General features: G+C 33.4%; 4 protein-coding genes across 4 annotated transcripts in view; 1 reads left to right on the top strand and 3 right to left on the bottom strand.

The window, feature by feature from the left end:
* Positions 1-651: 651 nt before the first annotated feature.
* On the bottom strand, positions 652-1,008 carry HELRODRAFT_81672 (hypothetical protein; the record flags this gene model as incomplete). The annotated part of the gene is made up of 2 exons (XM_009021956.1): positions 652-827; positions 951-1,008. Coding segments are annotated over 2 exons (234 nt in total), but the record flags the coding sequence as incomplete, so codon positions are not given.
* Positions 1,009-12,480: 11,472 nt separating this feature from the next.
* On the top strand, positions 12,481-12,777 carry HELRODRAFT_81562 (hypothetical protein; the record flags this gene model as incomplete). Its single annotated transcript, XM_009021955.1, has 1 exon — positions 12,481-12,777. The coding sequence occupies one exon, from the start codon at positions 12,481-12,483 to the stop codon at positions 12,775-12,777; it is 297 nt and encodes a 98-aa protein (XP_009020203.1).
* A 2,292-nt stretch (positions 12,778-15,069) lies between these two features.
* On the bottom strand, positions 15,070-15,255 carry HELRODRAFT_81334 (hypothetical protein; the record flags this gene model as incomplete). The annotated part of the gene is made up of 1 exon (XM_009021954.1): positions 15,070-15,255. A coding segment is annotated over one exon (186 nt), but the record flags the coding sequence as incomplete, so codon positions are not given.
* Positions 15,256-23,874: 8,619 nt separating this feature from the next.
* The window catches only part of HELRODRAFT_174509 (hypothetical protein), a gene marked incomplete at both ends in the record, with an annotated part of 6,227 nt that continues 5,646 nt past the window's right edge, over positions 23,875-24,455 (bottom strand). The window contains one exon of the mRNA XM_009021953.1: positions 23,875-24,197. Within this exon, the coding sequence (XP_009020201.1) occupies positions 23,875-24,197 (323 nt within the window). The remainder of the gene's footprint in view (positions 24,198-24,455) is intronic.

Here is a 24,455-nt window from a genome sequence, read left to right as displayed (position 1 = left end):
GATGATGATGATGAAGCAGAGGCACAGGCAGACCGCGTTTTTCTTACCTGGAACTAATTTCAAAGGCTTTAACTTTAGACCAACAAGTCAAGTAGTTAGATGCTAAAAATAATTGAGCTAGCAATAGATAAGGATGGTTGGAACAATCATATTGTCGCACTGAACAGCCCGGTCGATGATGATGATGATGAAGCCGCAAACAATAAACTGTACTCATTCATGCGCAAGTTTATAAAGTTGTAAGTGCGTGTGTATAAAAACATTTGTGCAAACGTGTGAATGAAATGATGTGAATGTGAATCAATTGAGCACCCAAGGCCAGCAACAAAAACAAGAAAACAATTTTTTATAATAAACTTACGCAAACAAAATTCAAACAGCAGTCAAAATGCATTCAAATCAGCAAATATTTTGGATTAATATTTATGTTTATAAGATCTTTATTACCTTGATTGTTTATGGATGTGTTTTCAAGTGTTTTGGATGGCCCCTTAGCAAATATTTGCATGGAACATATGGGGAACAAATATTTATGCAGTGTGGAAAACGTGTACATCTATGTACGTCAGATGGAAAGGAGAATTCATTTACAATTCTTAATCTAATTTTTTTTAACATTTACAATACAATAAAATAATTTGGCAAAGTGAATTAGCACAACGAACCATCTTTGTTCATGTTGACCAGCAGACATTTCTTCAACCTGCAGGCTCTGCATTGGTTCCTGTGCGTCCTATCCACGCGACAGTTGCCCTTCAGAGCTCCTTGGGCCTTGCACGTGTATGTTCGATTCTTGTGCACACTTCGCTTGAAGAATCCAGAGCATCCTGACGAATTCGAAAAAAATTTGTTTAAATATTCAGAAAGAACGATGAACCAGCACAGATTTGTGGTCAAAATTATTTATTTATTTATTATCAATTTAATCGTTTTCAAAGTGACATCCTCACCATCACAACTGTATATGCCGTAATGTTTGCCTGAACTTTTGTCACCACACACCTTGCATGCTATGTCCAGTAATCTGTCTTCTGCAAAGTAATATTTGTTGTAAGTTATTTTTGTTATTCTTGCTTTGAATTCTCGTTAAATTCATTGATAGTATTATTGGAAAAAAATAATTTGATTATTTTATTGCTATTTTTTAAATTGAACATTCTATCAATAATTTATTATCACATTTCGAACAGACAAACAATTAACAGTTATTATTGCGACTAAGCGTAACGTTGGAGTTTTGGACAAATATAATTGCTGCCTTGCACCTTCTACGATGTTGTGTCGGCTGCTGTGAGGTAGGCGCGCAAATGTAACATCAAATTTAATAAGCAGGTTATTTTTTGATCATGTTAGCTGCAAGCCTTGCAACATGATTCCATCCACACTTTCCTCATTTCAGACCAACCATTTAATTGATCGCATGTTTGATGTCAAATAATTCACCTTCCATCGCCCACCCGCCATTTTGTTATATCTCTTCAAGTCTTAACCCAACAACGCGTCATCTTAACTATTGAATTTTCTTAACTTGCGCCATCCCTTCGGGTATTTGTCTATTAAAAATTAAGATTATTCACGAAACATTTTTTCTATTATGGTATACAAGAAATGAATTTAAAACCATCTAAAGTTTCTTTTCATACAGCAAAATTTTTTATTTTACACAAACTATGCAAGAAGTCAGAGATTTGTGGTACATTCATTTTTAAACGAACAATAAGCGCGCGCACATTTGCACATGTTTTGTACTGTTATTATTATTATTATTATTATTGTCATCAGCATTATTATTGTTGTCATTATTTATTATTATTGTTGTTGTTGTTATTATTATTATTATTTCGATCGTTTTATTTACATTTTTTTAAAGTTTAATGAATGTGTTACGTTAAAATTTGAGAATGAAGGAACGTAGTAACGCACGTGCAGTCAGGCGAAATTTTGCTTGACTCGGAAATGGTCTTCATAGCAAAATGTTGACGATTTGTGCGACGGACAGATTAGACCAGTTACGTGATGTTTAACAAGCTGCCCCGACCACATAACATATCAGCAGCATTCCAAAAAATTAACCACCAATGTTAACGTTAGCAATTCTTTCCAAGCCAACTCAACTTATTCGTAGGGATTTAGATTTCTCGACAAAAAAAACGAAACGTCATCTCCTTGTTGTGAATGCACCAGGCATAAGTATCATTGCGTCAGTTTGGTTATAATGCCAAACACTTCCAAATACTTTTTCTTGAGTTGTCTGTTCAGTTTTTTCTGCCATCATACGTTTCTTCAGATATTCAACCACTTGCAACATGACAATCTCCCATCATTCTCATCGGAAACCGCGACAACAAAACATTTTTAATCCCAGCGGACAGCGATTACGTATGAGAGCAAACTAAATGCAATCAAGAATTAAAGGGTTAAGCCAGGTTGAACGCAAAACGTTTAATAGATGCTTTGCGAAGGATCGTCAGTTACGTCGAAATGAATGTTATTTGCGATTTTTGCTTGATATTGCTTGTGGTAGGACTTGAATGCCGATGGGAAATCCTTTAATTGACACGATACTTATCATGTCGTCATAAAACTATTTAAATTAGAAATGAAGAAAGTCAAAGTTATAATCTTTTAATTTTAATTGAGCGATAATAAAAAGAGCGTAAGTTCATATCAACTTTTCACGTGAAATAATTCAAAATAGTAGAATAAAATTAAAGAAATATAATTGAATGCTTTGAATTTTTCGACAGCAGCTGCGGTAGGAGGGAATGTATCAGTAACAGTTTAAGTAAGAGTTGCTGAGTGGAGGTCAGAAAAGTTTAATAAAATCATGTTGAATGTTTGCTGGCTTAGAAATTTATTGAAAAAAATTAAAGTCTATTTAAATGATAATTATTGCCTAGTTATTTTTTCTCAACTTGATTAATTTTTTCATTTAATTAGATGAAAAAGATTGACAGAAAAATAACAAAACGACAAAACACAACAACAACAAAAACAACACAACATCACATAAACAACAACAACACAACAACTACCTCTTCTGGTGTCGACGGTTTGCAACAACTTGTTGCCAGATATAACGGTGTTGTTGTTGCTGATGATATTGTTGTTAATGGTGATGTTGTTTTCTTTTATTTCACTGCTAAGAAGAATATCATTTTTTATGCTTTTTGTAAAATCATCAACATTGTTGTTGTTGTTGCTGTTGTTGTGGCTGTTGTTGTTGTTGCTGTTATTGTTTTGGTTGGGGTTAAAATTGTGGTTCGAAGTTGTGGTAAGCATTTGTATCTACTGGATGTTCGTTGTATGTGACAAACTATCAAAAACTTACAAAAGTTAATATGAATTTAATATGACATATTCGTAGTTGCAAGCAGTCAAAAAAGCACCGTCTCACAAAATCCTGAGAGTCACGATTCTAAAAAGAATTTGTTAATTATTCCCATTTATTTAAATTAGCGTCAATATGTTGTCATGAAAAAACCAATTAGAATATTTCAATAAAAATAGTCCAGAAAATAATGATCTACCAAGACGTGAGCAAAATGTTTGGATGTGAAGAGAATGCGAGTGCAGTGAAGGACTGCATGTTTATTTATAGTCTGCCTGCCAGTGAGCAAACAACCAGCACAATCGTACTCGTCGATATTGTCATCGACTATAAGAAGACGCTGGCTACGATGAACAAAAGTTTTTTTTTGTTATTCTCCTATTTTTGTTTTGTTTTTATTATGGAGTTTAATATGAAATGTAAAGTTCATTATAGGAGACCATAATTGGTGCAATAGTTGATAAAATCTAGCGAACTTTTAGCTTTTGAAAGTTAACTTTGAACTTTTCAATGTTTCAGGCAGTAATTTTATAATTATTATTTAATTTATTGAGATTAATTAATAAATCATTGGTGTTCGTGATGAGGCGTAAAAGTCCTGGTTCGAATTTACCCATCAGCAGCGCTTATATAGAGATGTTTGTTTCAACGTTTTACAATTCTCTGTGTGTGTGCAAAGTGCTTTTATTCTGCTTTGTCCTGTGCAAATGATGGTTTATAAATGATAATAATTATAAAATTGCTGTTAGAAATATTGAAAAGCTCAACCGTAAACTTTCAAAAACTCGTTAGATTTTATTAAATATTGTCCGTATATATATATATATATATATATATATATATATATATCATCATCATCAGTTACCATCACACCACCACCACCAGTTACTAACATCATCATCATCATCATCGGCAGCATGTACATAATATCACAACCATCCTCACACAAACGTTAAAAATTGCGACACTTTTGATTGGTTGAAGATATTTTAAAGCTTTGAACTCTGCGATATGATTGGTCGTTTGAGGCTCGTGAATGACATCTTCGTCACTACCGTTCTGACTTGATACAAGAAAATTTTTTGAATTAGGTTGAAAATGTAAGGCTATTAAATATCGGTTTGTTACTATACTCTTATTACTAATAATGTAGTGGTGGTGGTGGTGTGGTGTGGTGTGGTGTGGTGTTGGTGGTTGTTGTTGCAGTAGTAGGAGGAGTAGGAGGATTAGTAGTATTGGTAATAGTGGTAGTGGTAGTAGTAATGTGGATTCTGTGGCATAAATATTAACGTTATTAATTGAAATGAAGTGATATTATATAGTGAACATCACCATATTACTGACAAACAACATAATATAATTTATCCGTAGCAATTTTTTTTTGTGTTTCTTACAATCATTATAATTATTATTTTAATAAAAAAATTAATAATAATATTATTATTATTATTGGTCAATAACAAGCAACAAAAACGTCAACAATTTTTATTATTATATTATTAACAATAACAACATAGAGTGTCCTTTATTATTTATCCGATTTGCATTATTTGTAATTACTGTCGAAACGCTCTTTTCGTTGTTGCTACTTTTGTTATTTATTATTGTTGTTGTTGTTATTGTTGTTGTTGTTATTGTTGTTGTTGTTATTGTTGTTGTTGTTATCATTGTTGTTATTATTATTGTCGTCCTTCTTCATTTTTATTGGCAGCCGTCAGCAAATAACGACAGCAGCAACAATAGAGATCAGTCACATTGTTTACATCTTCAGAATAATCTTCATCTTCGTCATCATCTTCCTCCTCATCATCATCTTTTTCGTTAACATCATCATAAAAGTACATTCATCATCATCATCATCATCATCATCATCATCATCATCATCATCATCATCATCATCATCATCAGAGGGGCAGCAGCATCAATTCAATGTACCATCATCATTTCAATGATCATCATCACCATTATTATAAGTTTACTTATTATCACAACCATCATAATTATCTCAACCGCCATCACCGCTACTGACATCATCATTATCATCCTCACTATCATCTTCCTCATCATCATCACAGTCGTCATCATCGTTTTCGTTATCATCATCATCATGACTACCATGAGAAAAAGTCACGTGACAGTCAGACGATGCTCACCTCGGCACACGTGGATCCACAAGTTGATCCACAATCTTCATGCTACTGCATACAACTCACATCATCATCATCATCAACATCATCATCATCATCAACATCATCATCACCATCAACATCCCCATCGTCATCATTAGGCGTGCGTTCTTCATACATTTGTTATTGAGAAATATCACTGCATTTTCAGCTTTGATTAGTTTCTGGCAATTTTTCATTATTTCGTAAATTTGGGCGGCGTGATGGTGTACTGGCTAAGGTGCCTGGCATCGTTGATGTAGTGTCCGGGTTCGAATGCAAAATGATTCCCATATTTTTATCATTGTTTTTCGACTTGTTTTTATCGAAAACAAAATTTTTAACTGCTCTTCTATTCATTTTTATTTTATGCAAAAAATGCACTTTTCGTAATCTTTTACAATTTTCAATGTCGTATGTTTCAAATTTCAATACACTGAAATGGTAAAGGATCACCATAAAAATATTTTATGTATAAAAAAAGAATAGTTAAAAAAATTTGTTTTCTATGCAAATAAGTTAAAAAAACTATGATAAAAATACGGTACAAAATATTGAACTATAAAATTATTTTTGTTCATATGTTCAAGGAAGTTTAATTAACGCTGAGTATTTCATGCTTGAAACAATAAGTAGGCAAAATCTTGTGTTGAATTACAAAAGAATATTTAATTTTTTTTTAATTAATTTGTGTAACCACGTTTGACAGTTTGAGGTGTTTTTTAAATCATTTAAATAAGCAAGTAAGTAAAAAATAAATAAATGTTAAATTTATTTATATAAATATTTTTTGTCTATGTTGCGATGTCTCTGCTGATTTGTTGACATTCATATTCAGACGTTGCTTTTTGCCAATTCCAGGCTGCGAAAATGTTTTTTGGATTGCAATTCGTCAAAAAAATGTTAATTAGATTTTATTGTCAACGTCGCTAAAGTTTTATCGTCGACCAAATAGCCCAAGCCAACGGAACGACTCCAGCTTATTATCGCTCACAACGGATAAATGTGACTGCCCTAACAGAACTGCACGGTTTCCTCTCACAAAAAGAGTCCTTCCTGTGTGTTGCATGTGGGATACTAACATTCATCAACGACTACTCATGAACGATACATGAAACATCCGAGGCATTTTTAGTGACAGCAGGAATCTAGATTTTTTGCAAACAGCAACCAAGCGCTCCATAGAGTAGGACGCTATAAAAATTGAGCGCCTCTGATGCAACTGCCCGAATCGGCGCTACGTAAATGGTCATATTATTATTATTTTACATATTTGTTTTCAAAAAAATAATGTTTTTCTTTAACATGTTTTTCTGAATAACATACTTGCCACATTTATGCATCATACTACAAATGTAAATGCTTCAAAAGTATGATAAATCTTAAATACAGTGCATTGCGCAAAATTGTTTACAAAGGTTGCGGTAGCTTTTTTCCATCTGATCAGGAATTTTTAAGCTGTCTTTGCAATTCAGCTTTTGCATCGAGTTTTTTTTGTATTATTTAAAAATTCGTTATCAGGCTGGAAAATATTACATTGATAGATATGTTGTCAACAATGAAAAACGAAGGCCCGACACAATCTCACACAGACAGGACATGGCTGCAAAAATTGATCTAAAATTGTATAACCGACATTGATCAAAAATCGTTTTTTGCTGCGTCACTATTAACAAGTTCAATAAACTTTTTTTATTGTGTTGCTCAAAGAACTTCAAAACCGACAATAAATACACTTGTGGTAAGTGCAGCAGACATTATTTCAGTAGAATAAAATTTTAGAAATTCACAAGTCCCAATGAAGAAATTAAAAATAATTACAGGTTGCAGTTACTTTTAAAAAGTTTTAGCACATTGTACGGCTACACATAATCTAAAAGTGACAAAAATAATATATCTCTGACAGTGGCAGATCTAGACAAATTTGACGGGGGAGCAAAAATTTTGAAAAATATTTGACGATGGGGGGGGGGATTTTTCCCAAATTTGACGACTGATTTAAAAAAAAAAATTCAATGACCGACCGAGAGATAGAATAATTTTCAACAAAAACCCTAACCCCCGGTACCCCTAGATCCGCTACTAATCTCCGATGGCCTTAAGCGACTCCTAGCAAATTGTCTTTTAACCCCTGATGGTAAATATTTAGCCACATAAAATACAAAAATTGTAACAGTTGTATGAATATATATAAGTGATGTGTTTTGTTGCATGCATTTGATATTTTGGAGGGTTCTTTATTGGATATCATGTTGACTTTAATTCTTTGTTGTGTTACTCTTGTTTTTGCTGTCGTTTAAAATGTATTAAAATGTTATTAAATTGTTGTTGCAGCTGCTGCTGTAGTTGTCATAACAACAAAAACAACAACATAACAATTAAAACATCGCAGTAACAACAGCATAACATAACTATAACAACATCATAGCAACAGCGAAACAACAACAACACCTTAAGAACAAAGAAACAATAGCAGCAAAGAAACAAATTATCACGCTGTAACAACAACATTCTTAAAACGTTGTGTTGTTGTTATTTGTTTGTTTGGGCTGCTATCACGAAATCGTTCTCGTTATGGATTCTGACGTCATTTATGTCGATGCCATGTTTTCTTATATTCTTGTCACATCTACATGCTCATGTATCTATGTGTACATATTACACATGTACTGTGCAGTGCATGTTGTCGCCGTGTATGATATATCAAGTTAAGTTATTTTTTATGTGCGTATTCTACGTTATATCATGTGCGTAAGTGTGTGCGTGTGTATGCTTTTGTGTGTCTATGCTTTTGTATGTGTTTGTGTGCGTGTGTTTATGTGTGTGTGTGTTATGGGCTGATGAAGATGATGATGGTGTTGATGATGGTATGATGACGATGATAGAATGATGATAATGGCGATGGTGAGGATGACGATAGGAAGATGAAGACGACGGCGTTGTTGATGATGATGATGGAGACGGAGATGATGACGATGATAATAATAATGATGATGATAGGAAGATAAAGATGGCAAGGATGATAGGATGCTGATGATGGAGGCGGTGATGATGATGGTGATAATAATTATTACACATTGTGCCGATACAGTTATTATTTGAAAGAAAATGATCTAATTGCCGTTCGAACTTGAGAGAGATCGCTCCGATGATTGGAGAGCACTAATTGAATTTCAACAGTAAATTATCTGGTTTGAATGGATGGATGGGTAGATGGTTGAGTTAGTGAATGAATGAGTGGATAGGTAGATGGATATATAAATGAATAGATGGATGAATGAACAGATAAATGGATGAACAGACAAATGAATGAAAGCATAGACAGATGAAAGAACGAGTGGATAGATGAATGAAGATGAAAGAATAAGCGATAATTTTTTAATTGATAAGATGTAAAATTGAGAGAAGGATTAAACATTTGAAAATTGATTTGATGCTCTACTGGCCGATAAATCATCTTCACCTACTGCAGACTCTCACGACAGCATCCGCGTCTAAATTACCGCTCCAACAGATTATTAATGACAACAACAAAAATATCATTAAATAATAAAACGATAATCAGTGCCTAAATTGTTTATTTATTTGTGAAACCTCCTATCTTAAATACGTCTTTAACATGTGAAAATATTAAATTCAAAATATTGATTTCATAGGTTGGAAACTGAAAAATTTCTTTAGATATTTCCTCCAGCAAAAACAACAACGACAACATCAAAAACAACAATAATAATAACATTATATTATTAATAGTTCGAGAGCAGCAGCGACAATATGATCATAACAACATCAGCCACGATCACACTCACTAACATCAACACATCTTCACCAACGTGCCATATTCAACAATCAGTTGCTTTCTCACGACAAATTTCAGCGAGCAAACAAAAGGTAAAATGATTAACTGCAATAATAAAGACATCTGAGTTTAAAATTTTGCTCTATCAATTAAATAAACAACCAAGGTTTACCTCGTTTGTACGTACCTCTACTTGCACGTATGCTATCTCTCCACTACTACTTCGTTCATTTGTGCGTCTTGCTAAGTAATTTTCTTGCACTACCAGATACACTCACTTCGTTTTAGTTTATCTAACAAGAAATAAAATATTCAATTAAAATTTGTATGATTATTTGCAAATGCAATAAACCATTATTGTTCGTTTAAGAGTTTATTTAGTTAATTAACATTTTGATCAATTTTTCTTAAAAAAAGGCAAACGTTAGTAAGTTGCAAGGGCGGATCCAGGAAGTTTGACTGGGGGGGGGGGGGGCGAAAATTTTTAAAAAAAATTTTGGAATGGTGAAAATATCCCTTTTTGATTATAAATTTTAGAAGGGAAATTAATTGAAAAAAAAAAGGGTTTATGTTTACTTTGATTTATTTATAATTTTTATTACAAATGATCAAAGAAAAATTATGAACGCCCCCCCGCGGCAAAATACACTTGAAAATTTTTTGAACGCTTCTTCCGTCTGATTTTCATTTTAAAAATTCAAATTTGAGTTGCGCTAGTAATAGTACTGTATAAGTATCATAATTCATAATCATATTTTCAGTTTTTTTTAGAAGATTAATTTAAATTAGATTCATAGGATCGTTTTGTGAAGCGAACTAAAAGGGCACATCCACCAGGTTAGATCACCATACGATATGAATTTGTTCACTAGTAGCATAGAAATTGTTAAATAAGTGTTCAGAGTTAAGTTAAATTTAGTTTATTTTTTTAGAACTACATGAAGGCGATAGTTCCGATAATCATAATGAAAAAGTGATTGTTAAAAATGATGAATCATTTGAGCAAGTAGCTTTGCACGATAATGACGAAGATAACAAGATAAAGAATAATGAAAAAGTCTATCAACAAATGGATTTTGTACATAATAATGATATTGGACTGTATGTGGGCAGCAGTAATAAAACAATTAATGATGATATAAAATTTGAACTTCTACAAAATCCAGGGAAACCAGAATTTGGCTACAAATTTCCGTATTCAAATCATATTAAAAATGGTAAAAATGAAAAACGGTACATTTTGAAAAGTCACTTGGAAACATTTAATGCATGGTTGACATACTCGAATGTGGAACAAGGTTTATTTTGCAGGTATTGTGCTCTAATGGCTGACACCGGCGGTATTAGTCATCAAACGCCATTGCAAAAATTAGTAAAAAAACCACTTACATCATTTGCAAAATTATTAGGCAAAGATGGTGATCTCAGCTGTCATGAACAATACAGGTATCACAAAGAGTCAGTTCAGAGGGGCAATGATTTTGTCAAATTATACCAAAATCCATCATTTGAAGTTGTTAATCAACTCTATTCCGCAAGATATCAGCAAATGAAGGAAAACAGAGAAAGATTGAAGCCCATAATTAAATCTATTATTTTTTTTGGGAAAACAAAATATTCCTCTACGAGGATATCGAGATGACGGAAAACTTAATATAAGTACTAATGATGCAGGCGATGCTGATAATGATGATGATGAAGATGATGAAAATTTGGACAATGACATGCTTAATGAAGGGGTATATGGTACCGGTCCAGTTAGAAATGAGGGTAATTTCAGAGAACTACTTCAGTTTAGGGTCGATGCTGGAGACCATGTTCTTGAAGAACATTTAAAATCATCTAAATCAAATGCGACATACATAAGCAAAACGATTCAAAATGAAATCATAACCACAATTGGCGATATTATTACAGATACTATTGTACAGAGAGTTAAAGCAGCCAAATTTTATTCAGTTTTATTTGATGAAACAACTGACATATATGGTATTGAGCAATTGTCTTTGAGCTTACGATATGTTTACAACGGCCAGGTTAGAGAAGATTTTGTTGCATTTGTGGATTCTCTAGAGGATGCATACAAAGATATAGAATCGGAACCAAAATTAACCGGAAAAATGTTAGCCGGCTCAGTGTTACGTTTACTAAAAGCGCTAACTTTAGATCCACAGCATTGTGTTGGTTGTGGAACAGATGGATGTTCTGTCATGACATCTCAGTCCTGTGGTGCAGCTGCAGAAATATCAAAAAAAGCTACATCATGTATTCATTGTGTTTGTACTAACCATGGACTGAACTTGAGTTTATCTAAAACATCCGATGTACAAGCCATAAGAAATGCAATGGGCACTATTAAGCAAACGGCTTCCTTTTTTCGCGCATCGGCCAAAAGAAAATTAGTGCAAAGAATAATGTTTAAAAATGAAAGTCAAAATTTGAGACAAAATGTCATGCCTTTATGTGAGACACGTTGGGTTGAACGCCATGATTCGATTATCAGTTTTAGACAGTCCCTGCAATATGTTCTAGCTTCTTTAGAAAATATTGCTAATTGGCATGACAGAGAAACATCATCCAAAGCAAAGACGTTGTTATCGGCTTTAACTGATTCTGAATTTTTAATAGCTTTGTACTCAATTGCCGATCCATTAATTCTAACTAAGCCACTAAGCAAAGTTTTACAAACAGAAAATTTAGATTTGGTCGAGGCAGCTCAACATGCTAATAGAGTCATAGATAATCTTCAATCTAGAAGAGAAAATGTTGAGCAAATATTTCATGATATCTTTACGAGAGTTTCTAAAGTTGCAGAGGAACTGAATATTGAATTAAAAATGCCAAGATGTATAGAAAGACAAGTAAATCGTGCAAATATTAAAAGTAACTCATTAGAAGAATATTTCAGGATTGCTATATTTATTCCCATGCTAGATAGTATGATAACAGACATGAAATCAAAATTTGGAACAATCCAAATAGCTATAATGGGTTTGAGTCGTTTGATACCTTCAGTTTTACTCCGAATAAGTGGTAATGCAGAACAGAATAAAACATGGTTTTTAATTGACCTAGCTGTTACGAAATATAAAAGTTTAATAACAAATTTGACCTCGTATGATGACAACACGGCCATTGAATTTGTACGCAATGAAGAAATGCTCTGGACGCAGTACTGGGTAAAGATGAATTCACAGCCCAAAACGGCCATTGAAGCTCTCGCATTGTGCAATTCCAATCTCTATCCGACAATTCACAGCCTGTTGTCAATATTGTGCACCATGCCTGTTTCAGTAGCAACGGCAGAACGTTCATTTTCTACCCTGAGGCGGTTAAAAACGTGGATGCGCTCCAAAATGAATGAGGAAAGACTAACGGGATTAGCCTTAATGAACATTCATCGCGATATTGAATTAGATATTGAAGACATTATAACAAGGTTTGGCCGAAAAAAATGTAGAAAAATGACATTTGTCTTGTAAATATTTCATGTATATAACAGAACAATGTTTTGAAGAATGTTTTTCAATTTAAAAAAAATCAAGAAGTTGAAGTGTTTGGCTTTTTGTTATTTATTTCATAAAATATCAAACCTCAGTTCAAAGTGGGGGGGGGGCGATCGCCTCTGGATCCGCCATTGGTAAGTTGCATTGTAAAAACACAATCAATGAAACAAATGAATGAACATATTTCTTAAAAAACACTCAATTGAAAGCTTTGAAAAATTTCTTTACAATTTTGATGTTCCACAAAATTTTAACTCCATCTTCTTCACAATTCCGGTAAAAAAAAGTAATATCATTTTAAATCACATTTTAATTTATTTTGTCATTTACGATCGTCATCAACAATAAATACCAGAAAGAAACAAAGCACAGTTGTCTTTCAATCATTCGGTATCTCATTTTTTCAGCTTGTTTAAAAAACGTGAGCATTTCAAAAACTTTGCTAATGTCGCAAGTTATAGGAACAAGAAAAATATTGCAACGTTAGCAATAAATTCCAAATTATAACAAAAAAGTCAATAAGTTAACTTCAAATAGAAAGAGATCTTTTAACAAAAAACTCCGACACTGGAAAAAAATTTTCGACTCAGATTCCCGACCCCAGGTTCCAACTCCCAAAAAATTACATTAGTAAAATAGTAAAATTACATTATTTTCAGGTTATAAAACATACTGAACAAATTTAACTTTTGCAACCTAATTTCACCTAGTAAATAGAAAATACTTTGAAAAACACTTAAAACCAGTTAATGTAATTGTTTTTCTTAGTAAAATTACATTATTTTTATGTTTGAAAACATACTGAAAAAACTGTGATTTTATTCATATTATTAGCATTTATTATTATTATTAAAAACAATTGCAGTTTGCTACACATATTTATTTTCCAAAAAAAATGATTCTAAAATAAAAATTAAAAATTTGTTTTCTTGAAATCAATGACATTTACCGAAGTCAGATGAAAAAATCTGAGCCCTCAAAACGTTCCAACTGCGGCGAAAATCTCCGACTCCGACCCTGCTTTTAACATTACTAACTATGTGACATCATTCGGAATACATGATCAAATATATGTTGGACCGTTGATATCAAACCTTTAATATCAAATAATATATTTTTAACAATTTGTTATAATTTCTTTCATAACAAACTAGTATCTACTTTTTTTCAATTTTGACAAAAATGTTTGTAGTACTAAAAAAATATACCTACATTAATTTTCGAAAAAAACCGCAACATTTTTTCAATTAAGCATGGCCTTCACAATGAACATGTAATAACATTGTAAAAAGCAAATTAGCGAGGCATACATAATATCTTAAAAGTGATGTTTCATTTCATCAACTTCATTTAGCAAAAATCGTACACTCCGATTCGCTCCGATTCACATTTCCATTAACCACGCTAGTCTACTTATGAACCGGTTAACTACGTATTCTTTCTCACACACACATATATATATATAACTATTTATATATATAACTAAATATTTGATATATTATATTGATAAAAATCACAGCATGTTCAGCGTTAGATAACATCCTGTTTAATTAATCGGTTTTTCTAACAGTAGGTTGTAAATCATTGTCAAGTTTCTTGAGTTCAAAACCAAAATTTTTATTTATTTTAAACATGATAGAACAAAAATGCTTTTTTCGTTATTCCTTTACCATCTTCGGTATTCGAAGTTATATGTGGCCGAATGCACAAGTACATATTCTGTGCTTTACAATGTTTATTTTATTGTTTAATGTTTGTTTAATGTGAATACTTAAAGGTAATTTAATTATTTATTACCATCTTCAACTTTGTGCAATATGACACTTTAACGTGTCATCATTATCGATAATTTCTCTGTTTCTAAATTTATTAGTGGGAAGGATTCCAATTGCACATTGTTGAATATTTATTATCGGATGTCATTGTTCTTTGCTCGTTAGAATGTGGAGTTGCTGTAGTGAGTTGCTGTAGTGTGCCAAAAATCATTATTTCAAGTTTTTGGGCATTTAGTTGAAAAAATTAAGTGAATGCCAGTTATTGATGAGATACAAGAGTTAAGTCTATCAATTTGACTAGAGATATTTTGGTAAGAAATTTCAGATATAATGCTTGTATCATCGGCGTATTGATAGAAGAATATGTAACAATTGTTAAAGAAAGATGTCAGATCAGAGACTAGTATAAATAGTGAAAAGCATTGGTGCTAATACAGAGTCCTGAGGAACTTTTGTAGATAAGCAAAAAACCGAAGAGATTTTTGTGCCAAGTTTAGTAAATTGAAGGCGGTTTGAAAGATATAAATTGAACCAGAACTAAGATGCGTTCGCGCATGCCAAACTCCATTTTTAGCTTTTCTAAGAGTATTTGATGATTAATCGGGTCAAAGGACGCAGATAGGTCCAGGCTGATTATAGCTGCACTGCCCCGATTTCCACAACTGCTAGTGAGATTATCATATTAATGGAGAAGCACAGTTTTGGTGGAAAAGCCAGGACGATAGGCGGACTGGAAAGGTGCCAAATTTAAAATGAAATGACCTGTGTAAGGATTCTGTTTAAAGCCAAACGTTCAAAAATTTTAGAAAAAGTAGTAAAATTTGAGATGAGGCGATAGTTTGATGAGTCCGATGCATCAAGATTAAATTTTTAAAGAACGGAAAATCTTGAGCAGTTTTGAAAATTGTAGGAAAAACATCTTTGCTTAAAAAAAATTAGCAAGTTTGAGATCACAGGAGCAAAGAGTGAAGAAAATTTTTTGAGAAGAACAGTAGGCAAAACGTCAAAGGAGACGCCTTATTAGCAATAGTGGAGACGAGTTTAACTACCTCCGGAACCGAAGCAGCTGGAAAGGCGTTAAATATATTCGTTGAATATGGTCCGTGTTTGAAAAATGTAATGTATTTGTTTCAATTTGTCTTTGATTGACTGATGTATGTTATTAATTTTTGATATGAAATGATTTGCAAAAGAGTTAACAAAGATTCAACACTTATCAAAATAAATTTGTGGCGGACGAGAAAGGAGGTTGTCGAGTGATCGCCAGAGATCACGAAGATTGTTCAGAGTGAAGCTCTTCTTAAATGCAGTCAGTCTTTAATTGCAAAATTAACCATTTAGCAACTTTTTTAGCTTTCTGGTATTCAGTTTTGATAATTTCTGATCTAAATCGCTTTAAACTGTCTTTCTAATAGACAAAGTCCGAATCGCATTTATTGCACCAATTAAAAATTGAATATGTTTTGGACGAGTGCTGCCTTTTGAGAGGATTTAAGTGGAAGACGTGCCTTGTCTACCTAGACGATAGTTTGTTTGATCAGCACCTTGCAAGATAGCAAGAGGTATTTTCCAAACTCCGTGCAACAAATCTCAAACTGATTAAAATAAAATTCAAGTTTTTCTTAAAGGAAGTGGACTACATTAAGCATTTGATACCACTGGCATGTGTAAAAACGGATTCCTGCAAAATAAATGTAGTAAGAAACTTGCCAGTACACAATATAAACATGAAGTACGTTCTTTTCTTGGGCTAGCTACCTATTACCGACGGTTCGTCAAAGGCTTTGCTCTAATCGCAAAGCCATTACATGAATTAGTAAAGAAGAACTAAGTGTTTGTATGGGATGACTCCACTACAACAACATTTCTACAGCTAAAAAACTCATTCCTTTCTAATCGATTCAAGGAAAAACAAGATGCCAGAATTAGTCACAAGACATCGATTGAATAAAAGGGTGCTGGATTATTATAGCAAGAAACTTTCAAAGCCGGAGCGCAGCTTCTGCGTGACAGGTAAGGAGCTGCTGGCCATTGTATGATAGTGCACTTCCATAGGTACCTTTACAGACAAGAATTTGTTTTCCTTACGAGCCATGCGGCTCTAAAATGGCTGTTCAACTTCAAGAAACAGGAAGGATAAGTAACCCGTGGTTGAAAGGCTACAGACATACCATTTTAAAGTAAAAAACATCAAAAAGAATGCATCCATAACAACTTCAATTCATTATCACGTCGACCAATCCCGCCAAACTGCAAATACTGCTGCTGAGCGAGGAGAAAGCACAACCAGAGGGTGAAAAAGCAATTTCTTTGACAACAGACAGTGGATGGACACCAGTAAAACTAGCTGCTGCACAACGCGCTGATGAAAACCCACAATGCGTCTTCAGGTGAAAGGGAGGCGGTCAAAGAATAAACTGGAAAGACATCTCGGAACACGGTCCTATGTCGAAATTGTATTAGAGCTAGTGGGATTCACTACATCTAGAAGACGGACTTCTTAAGCGTAGATGGGAATTTGCAGACGGGTCCAACCACATCATACAAACAGTGATACCCAAGGACAAAACAGCTAATGTTTTACCCTGAAACAAAGAAGGGTAATTGGTATATCTTGGTCGTCGCTGATTACTTCAGCAAATGGCCGAAAGTTTACCCAATACCAAATCAGGAGGCTCACCAGAATGCAGATGAAATGGTGATGAACTGGATAAGTTGTTAAGGCGTCCCTATGAAAATAAATTTGTATCAGGGCAGAAACTTTAAAGCGCAATCATTTGCGAAAATTTGCCAAGTCTTAGGAACCAATAAAGCATGAACTCTTCCTGATGGCATATCGGAGTGCCACCCACGCCACTGTTGAGGAATGTTCGATTTATTATTGTTTCTCTTTTGTTTGTCGAATAATAAATTGAACAATTTAAGACGAGTAGAAATAATTTTATTTTATTAACAAAACAAAAGTAACAATTTCGAACTAATGTAAAAAGGGAAGAGGAAAAGTAAAACCAAGAAGTAGTAGTAATAATAATAAATTAAATTCAAACATAGATTTATTAAAATTAATAATAATTAAAATAATAAATTAATAATAATTTAATTAACAATAATTAAAAATTTCATGTCGATTTTTCATAAATCATCTTCAGTGCAGGTTTAGTTTATATATTTCTTTAAACGAGGCAAAGTTCTTTAGCAAAGTTTTTTTAGCAAAGTTTATTAGTTGGTGTCGTATTCTTCATCTTTGTTGTTGTCGTTCCTTTGTTCTTCATTGTTATTGAAGTTAGTATTAAGGCGTTGAAATGGTAATGGTGTTATCATTATTTGTTAGATGTTTATTTGGGATTTATTGATATCTATTAGGACAGCTTCTGCAATTTTTAGATGTATTGTGTTGGTGTCTTGATAAATTATTTTTGTGTTGTTGACAAAAATTTTGCGAGTTATTGGTGCGAGTTATTGCCAGATTGCAAGTGAGATTTGATGGCTCCTCTTTGTGTACGCATTGTGAGACGTCTTGATAGTGAAGTACGAATATACGAATGTTGTTGACGCGCAGAGTCGACAATAGGGCATTTAAATTCTTATATCACATGATTACGCTTCATCGTAGAATCGTCTTTAGTTGTTCTTTAAGACCAATTGTGATGTCTTATAATTATTGTAGTATATCCTGAGTTATATTTTATTAGTTTAATTGGTTGGTGTAACATTTGTTTTGATGATTTATTTGATGACGACTTCGTCTATTTTATGTGCCGCTAACACGTGACTTTTGTAATATAGGGTTATGTCGTTGTCATTGTTGTTTTTAAATATATAGCTATCTTGTTGTAGTCTTTGTAATTTTTATTTTAACTATTTTCAAAATTCATTTCATTTTTTCATTTAGTTATTTGATTATAGGAACTAGGTGTTATTAATAACATTAACGGGTTCATTTTTTTACTACATAAAATAATTAAAAATCCGCTAAAAAATTGACTCATTGACTATTGATTTTCGCTCTCAAATTTCAAAAGTGATAGAGACGCTGCCGATGATGATCACTATCGTTATGCCTCTAAAAAATACATGTCGTACAGTTGCATACTTACACCTTCAACCTCACAGTTCAATTGAACATTTTTTATATCAATTGAGTTGAAAATTGTTTACATAAATTCCATTTTATTGAAAATTTGTAAAATGAACAAACAGAAACATGATTTTATTCTGGGTAGAGCCTATAATATTATTAATTAACAACGCATTATCCATCACATTGTACAAGTTTTTCCAGGGACTAACAGAGGTGTGATGCCTCTGTACTTTTTGCACTTCCGGCGCGAGCCCTTGCTTTTGTAGAATGTGATCATAATAACTTTTCTCCATCTCTCAGAAACCTCACATGACTGCCACACACAAATGACGAAGACACATTGTAGCCATTCAAGCACACAGCGGGCCACCCGATTTAAGCATTATCGGATGAATACCATACGAACCTGGTGCTTTACCATTTTTCAAGGTTTTCAGAGCAGCAACAACTTCAACCAAAAAGTGAGTGTTTTTCAACACTAATTTTAGGGCTGGTTGTAGTTGAATTAGCAAACTCCAGCAATTTCTGCAAAGCGATGTTCTTCAGTTATTTCCGACTGTAACGTAAGTTATAATTAGAGTTAATCGTAAATTTAACTGTAAATGGTCTAAAATATATAAATTTATTTTAGCTGTAACTCGACTAGCAGGTACATAACTAACTTAAGCGTAACTCATCCAGTAACTCAACAACTCGATCAAATGAAAACCTTGGCTGAAAAATTATTATTATTGACATCCTTTAGTATAACTTATGGCTTGGAATATTATGAATTTAGACAGAAATGTTCATGTTACATGCAAATTTCAAGTTATTTAAAACAACATTTAATGCCAGATAATTTTGTTGTTCGTTTCAGTTTATTTTAAATTATGTCAATTTACAGTTAAGCATACTAGAACTACTTTTACTACAACTACTACTAAAACTAATTTTACTACTACAACTACTATTACTACAACTACTACTAAAAATACTATTACTACTACTGCAAAACTCGTAGTACTAAAACCACTACTACTACTTTACCTCTATACCACTACTACTACAACTTATACTACTACTATACTATTGCTACCACTACTACTACTAATAGTACTACCTAGCTTGGCAATATTGTTGATTTCATAAAATGTTGATTGCGCGGGAGCGAGGATAAAATTTTAATCATTAGCTGTCGGAGTATAAATTCCCGCTAATTCTTCTTTTATATGAATCTATAGGTTACACATTTATCATAAAAATTTAATATAATTGGTTAAATTCAAAATGAGTTCCAGAGTTCAATCCTTGACGCAGTAGTAGTACTGAACTGCTTTTCTACTCCACCGCGTCATCATGCAACAGACGTATTTTGTACCAAGAGTAAAGTTGGTTTCTTGCCATACAACGTTTTAGAGCTATGGCAAATGTAACTATCATAGGCAGTCAAATTCTAAGCTACGATAAACTGGACAGTTACAAACTGCGCGTCATTTGCTGTTTACCAAGAATTGGTTAATTTCTTTAACTGTGATACCATCATTTGAGTGTTATATAAGCCTATAAATCTCTTTTGGCCAAAATCCTGCAGAAACACAAAACTTGAGAAAGTGATCGGAGATATCATTTGGTGTGCCGCTGCCGAACGGGTCAATTATAGCAGGGCAAGTGCCCGTCATCAAGTCAAAGAACGAGGTCGTTAGATTTAGTAGAACGAAGTGAATTTTTTAAAGCAACGTAGAATTTATCTTATCCTCATCTGTTGCTTCGTTTATTGATGCGTAGCAGACAATCACCAAAAAACATCGTATCAATTGCCTAAACGAGTCACCAGTCAGCTGTCTCTTGCTGACCCGATGCCATCCATGTATCATGGGCATGCATCACCAACAGCCCGCCACCGAACTTTCTGCAAGCCCGCGATACAGATATTAACGCGCAGCAGTTCATTCACAAGGATCTTTACACTACCCGTTACGCAATTTGAGCAAACATTCCATGGGCCAATCCTGGTGCTAGCCTTCAAGTCAAGTAAAATATGGGGAGGTTGTCGAAAAAAAAATGTTTAGGATTAGAGCTGCTAGAATTAAAGTTAGGGTTAGCACGAACGATGCGGTATGAGATTGATGTGTGATGACTACTTGGACAATACTTTAGTTGTTTGTGGTCCCAGTTGTTTGCCAGACAAACATGAGTGGGTAGAGAGCTGAAGGGCATTTGAGGCAATTGCAATCGCTTTAGATACGTACTACCACATCTGATTTTTCGGTAGAAGTTTACTCCCTTAACCTTCCTCTATAAAGGGCCTAGCCAAAAGACAATGAAAGTATGTATATAACAGGGCTCGGAACCGTAATTTTTTTTTTTCGTTTCGACTAGGGAAATATTTTCGACTCGGTTCAGTTTCGGAAGTAGTTACTTTCCAAATGTTACCGCGTAACAGCTTTGTACGTATGTAGATATCGAATAAGTAACGATTTGGTAACTTTTGTTGATTATTGAAAATTAAAGATTATTTTTTAACCAAGAAATAATAATTTTTACCAAATACACCGTTATTAACTCCACAAAATAGACTATACAGTATATGCATGTACCATAGACAATTAGACACCTTAAATTTAGGACTGACGGCGCTCATGCTCGGTATTTCATACTTGGGTTCATCGCGAAACTTGGGTTCATTTTGTAAAGAAGTCAAACCACTTCACCATATAACGAAAAATTTGATATAAACCATAAACACCTTCAACAAAGGTTTTTATAAAAACACATTTGTGTATCAATCAATCAATCAATCAGCTTGTAAAGCGCTAATTCCGCGATGTTCAACAGCGCTCCTCAATGAATTTGGCAAATAGATGGGTCTTGAGATCCGCTCTTAACTTCGTAAGTGATGAAGAAGTAGTCAGAGAAGTAGGTAGAGAGTTTCAGAGAAAAGGACCAGAAAAAGCAAAAGCAGATTTAACACGAGTTAATAAGAAGCGAGAACAAGAAGACGATCGTAAACCGGGGCGTTTAGGTTCAATTAATATATCAATTGAAACTTATACATAAATGTACAAATTTTAAAAATTATTCTATATTTTATAGGTAGCCAGTGCAAGAGAACAAGATATTGATTAGATTGAAACTTATACATAAATGTACAAATTTTAAAAATTATTCTATTTTTTATAGGTAGCCAGTGCAAGGGAAGAAGATATGGAAATATATGAGAAAAGAAAGGGGCACGAGCAACTAGACGAGCAGCAGAATTAAAAGCTTTACTTAAAGGATAGAGTATGGAATCAGGAAGACCATAGTAGAGCGAGTTACATTAAAATATTTTATCAAAAACGAAATATATTTCGTAAACAAAATTTCAATTTTTAAAGGTGTATTTTAGAAAATTGCAATCGCAAAGTAATGGGTATTTGTTATATTATAGCGAAAAACTCAGATTTGCTAACTAAAACCAACCACCCATATTAACACTATTGCTTATCATATACGTCGAGGACGTAGTTGTAAAATCAAAGAAAAGTGAAAATTTTTTAGTTTCGAATAATTATCCAATTTTCATTTTTTAAATTGTGATATTTCAATAATATTTTCTATTACGTCTTGAACATTTTATTTATTTTTAGTATTTTTTCTTATTATGTAGTTGCATACTACTTCAGTCCTCGTAGTTCTTTGACCTGGTGTCCTATGAATCGCAACGATCAGTTACCATTATCATTGATAGGCCTCCCCTGGTTAGGAAGGAATGAACATGACAAGCAAGAATATTGTACACGCGATATTTAAACGAAGAATAGAAATATCATACATGTAAAAGCGAAAAATTTACAAAAAGTTTAAAAAGTCTTTTTTTCGGTTAGCTTCAGATTTCTTGGACAAAAATTTGTTTTTTTTTCGGTATATATTTTTATGAAGTAGCCTATAAATGAAGTCCAAAGTTTATTTGTTAGTTAACATTCGTTACCAAGACTGGTGATGTCAATTGAATAGAATTATAAAATAATTAACTAGTAATAGGACTATTCAACTTCATAAATTTGTAAGAGTAGCGATACATTATACCAAAAAATAATGAATCACTACACTATGAATCAAATTCTTAAGTACCGTCGACTGACTAGATGACTTTTAAGTATGTTCCACCTGTGTGTGGATGATGAGAACCACACATAAACGTTTTGAATAAAGTCAACGTATGATACTGCTGAAAGCGACGATTCTGCAGCCGAATTACCAACTAGATTTAAGCTATGGCTAGAGCAGGGAATGTAAACTGCATTGAGACTGTGTGCCTTGATTCGCGCCTGCAAGCCAGAGTATCTGCCAGACATGTTTGAAGCATTGTCGTAACTCTGTCTCCTGCATTTTGTGATATCTAACCCCCATTTCTTCAAAACGTCTAGTATCACTTGCTCCAGATTTTGAGCGTTATGAGCATAGATGTCAACAAAAGTTAAAAATCGTTCTTTAATTTCACCATCAATGAGAACATATCTGAGTATCACAGTTAACTGGTCCACGTGGCTAACATAAGGTGTTGAATCAACAATCAAAGAAAAATATATCGATTTCTTTACTTCTGAAATAAACTGATCTCTGACAGCATTGCCCATTATTTCAATAAATTTGTCACAAGTAGCATGTGACAAATAACTAACAGAACCACTTCCCTTGTTGCCGTACCGCGCAATATGATTTGCTAAGAAAAGGTCAAATTTTCACAAATAATTCAAGCAACTAGTAAAGTTGCCGTCATTGTTGTCATGACCACGAAAAGCCAAACCTTGAGAGGAAAGAAACTGTACAGTTGCTACAATCCTTCGTAGAACTTCTCTCCAGTATTGCCTTTCATCATCTGACTGTTTCGCCATTTGTTTGTCAACACGCCCGTTTACGTTTAAGCGTTTAGCCAAAGTGCACATTGCTTGAACATGGCCATACGAATTTTCATGTTCAGAAATTTTCGCGGCAATATTTTTCCAATCTGAACACCCATTTGTTGAAAATTGACTAGCTTTATTTGGAAACAGTTTGCATACATAACAATAAACACTTCCATTAGTTTCACTGAACACTAACCATTCACGTCTTTCTTTTTGGCCATTCGCCTTGGTCAAGTAAAAGTTATGTTCAGACAAATGACGAAAATATTGTCTGCCACGATCTGTCATCAACATGCTAGCGCGTGAAAAGTCGCCAACATTTTTTGGTTTGAAATCCAAAACATAATTACGCATGGTTTCTGTCAAATTCGCTGGCCACAGCAATATCTGTCAAAATTTCACTACAGTTGTTATCAACAGTTTCAATACTCGCGACCTCTATAGAACCTTCAGCCGGCGGTTCAGATTCTGGCAATTCTGTTGGATAGGACTCAGAATCCATACTGGCTGTTGCAGAGACGACTGCACTTTGATTACCAGCTGTTATTTCTGTTTGAGTAGTTTCTGATGATGGAGTTACCGGTCGTTTCGCTAAAAATGTCAACGAAGCGCCTTCGTTTTTCGCATCTTCTGCTTTTCTTTCCTTTTGAATATCACGTTTTTTTGCACCTGAGGGATATTGTCTCATAGACATTGTTTAACTTTTAATGAAACGATTGTGTTGCAATCAGCAGCAGAAAGGAAAAATGATCATTCATCCACACAGTGAAATTATTAAAATAGTGTAATAAACTGGCAATTAACAATTAGTTATTGCAAAAAATTAAAATTTGAATTGAAATTTTTAATTGAAATCTGTGACGTAAGATGCGCCAATAGTGTTCGAATTTTACCACAATTCAAAAGTTTGTTTACATTTTTAATTTA

This window comes from Helobdella robusta (genome assembly GCF_000326865.2).
Source record: "Helobdella robusta unplaced genomic scaffold HELROscaffold_30, whole genome shotgun sequence".
Classification (NCBI taxonomy): domain Eukaryota; kingdom Metazoa; phylum Annelida; class Clitellata; order Rhynchobdellida; family Glossiphoniidae; genus Helobdella; species Helobdella robusta.
This window is presented reverse-complemented; position numbering and strand designations above follow the sequence as displayed.